This window comes from Pinus tabuliformis, chromosome 4_2 (assembly GCF_031772625.1).
Source record: "Pinus tabuliformis cultivar Carrire ecotype Pingquan chromosome 4_2, CPIR1, whole genome shotgun sequence".
In the NCBI taxonomy this organism is placed as follows: Eukaryota; Viridiplantae; Streptophyta; class Pinopsida; order Pinales; family Pinaceae; genus Pinus; species Pinus tabuliformis.
Window position 1 is genome coordinate 383,422,891 of NC_142304.1, and position 7,161 is coordinate 383,430,051.

General features: G+C 33.4%; 1 protein-coding gene and 1 long non-coding RNA gene across 2 annotated transcripts; one reads left to right on the forward strand and one right to left on the reverse strand.

The window, feature by feature from the left end:
- Positions 1-507: 507 nt before the first annotated feature.
- On the reverse strand, positions 508-3,628 carry LOC149169534 (uncharacterized). Its single transcript, XR_016259792.1, has 3 exons — positions 2,274-3,628; positions 1,999-2,083; positions 508-1,454 (listed from the first exon to the last, which is right to left on the reverse strand). It is a non-coding gene; the product is annotated as an uncharacterized LOC149169534 (long non-coding RNA).
- A 987-nt stretch (positions 3,629-4,615) lies between these two features.
- On the forward strand, positions 4,616-6,157 carry LOC149169535 (wall-associated receptor kinase-like 14). The gene has a single exon (XM_089428726.1). It carries the CDS (start codon positions 5,124-5,126, stop codon positions 6,099-6,101), a length of 978 nt encoding a protein of 325 aa, XP_089284852.1. The 5' UTR covers positions 4,616-5,123; the 3' UTR covers positions 6,102-6,157.
- The last annotated feature ends 1,004 nt before the right edge of the window (positions 6,158-7,161 follow it).

Here is a 7,161-nt window from a genome sequence, read left to right on the forward strand (position 1 = left end):
GCCAATACATAGTTATTTTTCTCATTTAGCAAATGAGTTTCCAACAGTATTTGAAAAATATGATTCATGCCATACAATTATTTATTTTTTGGCACTATATTAAGGTCAGATATACCGTAAAATACACTACAACTTCAATATTGTATCCTCTTTGGAGAAATTATTTTAAATATTAGGAATTTGACAAGATACCAAATTCAGTAAAAAGATTTGTTGAATTGACATTTGAAGTCAAGCTGAAGTCGTATGTTTACAATCATAATTAATTAGGCAGTCTCATAGTTATATAAAAGCAACCTCGCCGCAGTGAGAACAATATGTTAGTCAACAACCATTAGGACTGAAAAACTATGCAGCCTTCAGGAAAAAGGATGGATTTTGGTGTAATAGGTGAACATTAATCCATAAAAAAAGTCATAATCCTCGATTATAAATGGGTATACAGATTTATAATTTTTTACCACCCTAATATTTTGCTAATAATATAACCTTATTTGAAGGAGTTGCATGTTTCCAAGCTGAATAATGAACACTATAATAGCTTTCATCAAAGTATCCATTTCATTTGGAAGGTCATTAATGTCTTTAAATATAGAAGCCAACAGTGCAATTTTTTGACCTTCATTGAATATTTACAAATAGTTGCATTGTAGGGCATTGCTGGAAACCCAGGAAATTCTACCATTGTAAATTGGCACACCCAACGGAATGAATTCAAATCTTATTCAGTTGAAAACAAACATAATTATTGATCTTGAAATGTGCTTTGAAAATTCAAATTGAGTTATGTTGATTAACAGTATAGGATAGAAGGCAAAGTGGTAGAAATCTGGTATCATGGTCTAAGTTTTCAAAAGCTGAAAACATAGCTCTTTACATGATTTGGTGTAACCATTCAAGTAATCTAAAAAAAGTCTCATTACTACATATGTTAAGATTCATCAAACCAATGATGACATAATCATAATTCAGTGAAGTGTTATAAAATAAAACCACTCAGAATCCAGATTTGAAGAATTCCTTGCAGGACTGAAACTAAGTTATCACATTTCTTATGTCAAGGAGATGGTCATGGTCAACATGCATACATCTACAACTAGAATTGCTAAAGGCGTATAAAGTTCATCACACATACTAGTATAATAATATTCTTATATATAAAAAAGGAAGAGCCTCCAAAAACTATGCCTTAACTATTACTATTGTCACCATAATTGGTATACATATATCCAAGCACTAAAAAGGCAAACAAGAATTCATTTCCATTGGTTTCTTTGAATGAGCGTTGGTGCAATCAGAACAATATAGTAAAAATTGGACTATTTTTATCAAAGCTCTTGAGCTTACCCATCGTTTAGCACCAAACGAATTGGGAGTAGTAGAACCAGGAGTCCTAGGCACTCACTGGACATGAGATTATGGACCAGAAAATGATGGAATGGAAACTTCGACTTCTGTAGCCCCCCAATAAAAGTGTTCATTTAGTGAAAAATTAAACTATAAATCATAAATTATATCAAGAGGAAGGCTGAAGTGTAAAACATGATTTTGTATGCAAATAACTACATTGAATCACAAACCAAAATCAAGCCTCTACCTTGCAAACAAAGCCACTTCTCTTGGCTGTAATAGTCCATTTTTCTGACATCTAAATAAATATAAATGTTCTTAGAGCACAGAACTGGGAAGAAAAATGTTTCTAATGCTACAGTAGAAGACATTGAGTAGAGCTCATTGCTGCCAAAAATTATGTATAGGATTTTGCATGAGATAGGATGAAAAAGAAATCAAAGAGAAAAGTCACCAGTCATTCTTGATGTTAATAATTGTCAGGTAAGTAAAACCATTGGTAATTGTAAAATAGAATAATATTGTTTTCTCAATTGTTAATATTGTTGTGCCCTTAAAGAGATCCTTGATACTCATCTATCGAATGATGAATCCACTTACATGATAATGCTATTATGTACCATATATCAGAATATTAAATGGTAATACCTATTTGCAATATTAGAATTTCCATACAATGCAATCTGAGCTTCTGCTGCCAAATGCCATGAAAGACTTTTATTCACATTTGTACCTGGAAACACGAGGTCATATGTGTCAGCAACCATCACAGAATTACATTTGTATATATAACTAGGAAAATATCATTATGCAGAAGCATGACTTCTTAGTCTATTATAACAAGCCATCCAAAGATGTTACAACAAACTCTTCTAGACTGAAACTAGGAAAAAAACTTTTATCTATTGGGAAAATGGGTGTACCAAGAGGTATTAGTTGGGGTTTCTCCCGGATTTTCCTATCATATCCGAGACACTTTCTCTGTAGAACCATAAAAGCATCCACTTGGCTGGCCTGTGTTAAGAACATATCAACAAACAATGATCAAATCAGATTTTTTTTTACTTACACTTCCATAATAGACATCTCAAGTGTAGATGAACCTTCAGATTTACATGGTAAAATATAGTGTTTATAGTATCTTGGGACACTATTTACGAGAGACTGTTGCTTCATACCCTCCTTATCATTATACTCTTGATAAGTGAAAATCCTCTAAAATTACAAAAAAATTGTCACATGGGTGAATATCTCAACATGATTACAAAATTTATATGTGATTCAAGCACAAAAGAGAACAAAAGCAAGTTTATAGCATCATGGTCAAATGTGCTGAAATCTGATCTAACCAACCAGCCCGCTCAAAGTGCTTGCCTGAGTGTAGCAACCAAATAACTTTATATTGTACACAAAAATACTTGATCAAGGCAAGCTATCTTAAGTTTTGTAGTTGATAGTTTTGTAGTTTGTTGACCGAGGAGGTAGTTAAGCTTGTATGCAGCAATGCCTAGATGATCAACAACATTAACTAGAACCTTTACTGCATAATCTTTCAAATTTTCCAAAACACTACATAGAGGAAAGATGAACCTCTGTTAAAACATGTGGTCATAGAAGAAGAATGAGGAATATTATTTATCTAACTCATATCTACATGTTGGTTGCCTCCCGACCATAAATGCAAGTAAAGATGTCATCTATATAAGTTGTTCAATGCATATCCTTTAAAGTTAGGGTTGCTTATAAGGATGGTTTTGAATTTCATATGAAAATGATAAGTGTATCATAACTAGAGCTTAACAAAATCATTCATGTTGAAGCTATGAGTATTTCAACTTTAAATTGACTGTTGAGGTACACTCAGGGAAATGTAGCTCATGTCAAGTTCAAGCATAAAATCCCTATAAAAGTGGACATACTTTCTCAATTTTCTCTAAATTCTCCAAAATTTTGAACAAACAGTTTTGATTGTTAAAAAACTTTGCCTTTTTCTCTCCTGTCTTAGGTCTTCAAATTGAAAGTGAAGTAAATTGTGAAAATGCACTATGCATTCCTAAGCACTGATGGTCGCTAGAATTGTTCCATAGTACACCTAATCTCAAAGAAACCGTGCCACAATCTACCCAATTTCTTGACATCCCAAGGGGCAACCAAAAAATTTACATTCTATTTCACAAGTGATTTGCAACAAGAATCTAGGATCAACTCGCTTGTTAATCAAGAATGATCTACAATATTCAACATTCAAACATATTGGAGCATTTGATCTCCCCATTGAAGATTCTTTGATATGTAACTTCATCTTATAGTTGATATCATGTCATCCTTTCATAAAAGATTCCAACCAAATTAACTTTTAAGAGAATTCTATTGAACATACCCAAGATGAAGAAAATCTTGGAGTGATAGTTCTTCACAAAAAAAATACTGAATTATAACTTACTAGTTAAATAAGAGTTCACATTAAATTTTTTGACTCAGATATTGGCCTCTAATGATTATGTTTCATCAATTTTATAAATGGAAAAAGCTAGCAAGATGAACACGAGTAGCTACAAGAATTCTTTGTGTGGAAGCACGAGAAAAGCATTGTTTGATTAAAGCCATCAATAAAATGCTCATGACTATGCTGAATCTAAAGACACTGTATTGTTCTATTCTTAATCATTTATTTGTTGAGACCTCATCCTATCAACTTAGGCTCAACTGGAAGACATAATCATTATCCAACCATGCACAAAAGGCTACAATAATAAAGAAAGTGTAAGAGGGCATACGCCTGTTTTTGTTCATTATGAAGATATGACATTTCAGAATACTTTGCCACAGAATAAAGTTGGGGCCTTAAATTCTTGAGTTCCTGCAATTGGTGACAAATCTAACCATCAAAAAATTGAGATAACCCTTTCAGCATTAGACAATTTCACTTCCAAATATTTGTAGGATGATGTTTTCCTTAAATTCGTTCCAGCATCATGAAAAACGTAAAGATAAGATGAAATGTATTTTTTGAAAAAGGGTTTTCAATTTTTTTAAATTAATAAAAAATTGCAAATGGAGAAACAGAGACAAGACACAGCAGACAAATGAAATGGAATTATATAGTGACTACATCTCATGCTAGAATAGACAGCAGAAGGCGAGTTGAGCGTTGCCCCTCATGCTTGCAGCCTTAAGATCAATTCATCTCTTCAGTCCCAGAGTTCATGTTTTCAAACAAAATTTATCACATTTCAAATAAAAATAGATAAAAAAAAAAGTGAAAAAATTGAGAAAAACACTTAAAACAGCCATAATGTAAACGATTTAAACTGCAACCTCAAAAACTTCCGCTATAATTATGAGTGCTCCTTTAATGAAATAAATCTTTAAGCTTTAAAATAAGAGTGACCATGAGCACTGCTTCATTGAAACACTTACCTCAGCCATGAAACAGGAGAGACGATGAGATCGATATCGATATCAACGATGTTTTCAACTTTCATGTATATTTTCTCGTCACTGAGGTGCCACATGATTTACATTATCGATCATTCCATCATGTCAAAATGTGTCAATATCTCTATATATTTCTACTGTTTCATATATCAACGAGCTCAGTTCTGAGCTCAGTTTCATATATTTCTACTGTTTCATATATCAACGAGCTCAGTTCGGGATTCTGTATTGAAGTTAGCTTTATATTGCAATATAAGCGTGAAAAACGAGTTTTCAAACCTTTTGTTTGATTTTCTCCTCTGGTTTTATACTCAGCGGTCATTGGAGGAAGCACTATGATGGTAGGAATCGTCCTTTGCTACCGCTGTTACCAAAGGTTCCATTGCGCATTCAAAACCAGAAGAAGCACAAGCCTGTTATGGCCCGCCCCTGGTCCACTAAATGTTCCAATTTATACGTACAGAGAAATGGAAATAGCCACAAATGGCTTCTCCGAAAAAAAACGACTTGGTACAGGAGGTTTTGGAACAGTTTATGCAGGAAAGCTGCCCGGCGAAAGTGTTGTTGCAGTGAAGAAGATAAGACATGGAGATACCCAGGGAATGGGACAGGTACTGAACGAAATCAGGCTTCTGTCAACTGTAGATCACCCAAATCTGGTTAAAATATTAGGCTGCTGCCTTGATAAAAGTGAACCCATTCTTGTCTATGAATTTATGCCCAATGGCACACTCTGTCAGCATTTACAGAGGGAAAGAGGTGAAGGTCTTCCATGGAGGAAAAGAGTAACAATAGCCGCAGAAACTGCCCATGCTCTAGCTTACCTTCATTCGGCCCTAAGTCCTCCAATTTATCACAGGGACGTAAAATCAAGCAACATTCTGCTTGATTATGGTTTCAATGCCAAGGTTGCAGATTTCGGGCTGTCCAGACTTGTTCTAACAGAAGCCTCTCACATTTCTACTGCACCTCAGGGGACTCCTGGTTATCTAGATCCGCAGTATCATGAGAATTTCCACCTCACTGATAAGAGCGATGTTTACAGCTTCGGGGTGGTGTTGGTAGAGATCATAACTGCACTGAAAGTAGTGGATTTCTCCCGTAGGGAGAGCGAGATCAGCCTAGCACTCCTCGCAGTTAAAAAAATTGGAGGAGGCTGCATTGATGAAATCATTGATCCCTTTCTAGAAGTTGACAAAGACTTGCAGGACAGAGCAGCTATACACAGAGTTGCTGAACTTGCATTCAGATGCATAGCATTTGACAGAGACGGTAGGCCTACCATGGTTGAGGTTTGCAGGAATTGGAATTGATTGCATATAATAAATCCAGCCTCGATTCCAGTGACAGAATAAGTACGGACGCTAGTTTTCATCTCATGGCTCAAGAAGTGGTTGTTCAATGTTCATGTTCTGGCAATCAGAGCCCCAGATATTCAATTTAAATTTTATAGGGTTAGCTGTTGGATTCTATAGGGTTAGCAAATTGACGTTGAGCTGTAGTCTACAGGATTAACAAATTGATGTTGGGCTGCTGCGCGCTATAAGGATACCAAATTGAAAGACGTCGGGATGTTGATGTTCATAAGTTGATGATTTTGAGAATGCTTTACTGTGAATCAATTGGGGAGACATTGGATGAGTTTGATGATTTTAAAGGCTTTTATATTTCAAAAGGAAATGCTTTGCTTAATTCAGATCAAGCGCTGAGAAATATAATAATATTATAATTTTGTGAGCTTGAACTTAATTTAATTTTGGATTTATTAAGTGTTAAATATTTAGGATATTCTTAATTCAGATAAGTAATTAATAAAATTAATTTTGTGAGCTTGAAATAATTTAAACTGGATTTAATAGTGAATTTATTTGTTAATGTTAAAATATTATATAAATTTAAGATTTAAATAAATTGTCATGAAAATGATAATAAAACTGAATTTATGAATTTATATTGAAAATGAAAAATATATATAAGTTGTATGAAAAAATTATAAAGGATGGTTGTATATTTCAAATAATTTATATTGAAAAATATTGTATATGAGTTATATGAGAAAACTATGTGGTTTTGTGTGGAGAATGTTTGATGTTTGTTTATGTGAATTAATTTATTATTAAAAATAATGAGTTTGGATGCTTTATAGAATTATTTGAATGTTGATGGTAAAACTTGATTAAAATTGATCTATGATGTCTATGATAATGTATTAAGAATGACAAGTGTAAATGGGTTGTATGACAAAATTATGAAGATTGTTTTGAGAATGGTTGTAGATGTTAAATAATTTATTACCAAAAATATTATATGAGCAGGGGTTAAGATGGATCTATGTTGATTTATAAAGTTATATTTTATCATAATGTATTTAAA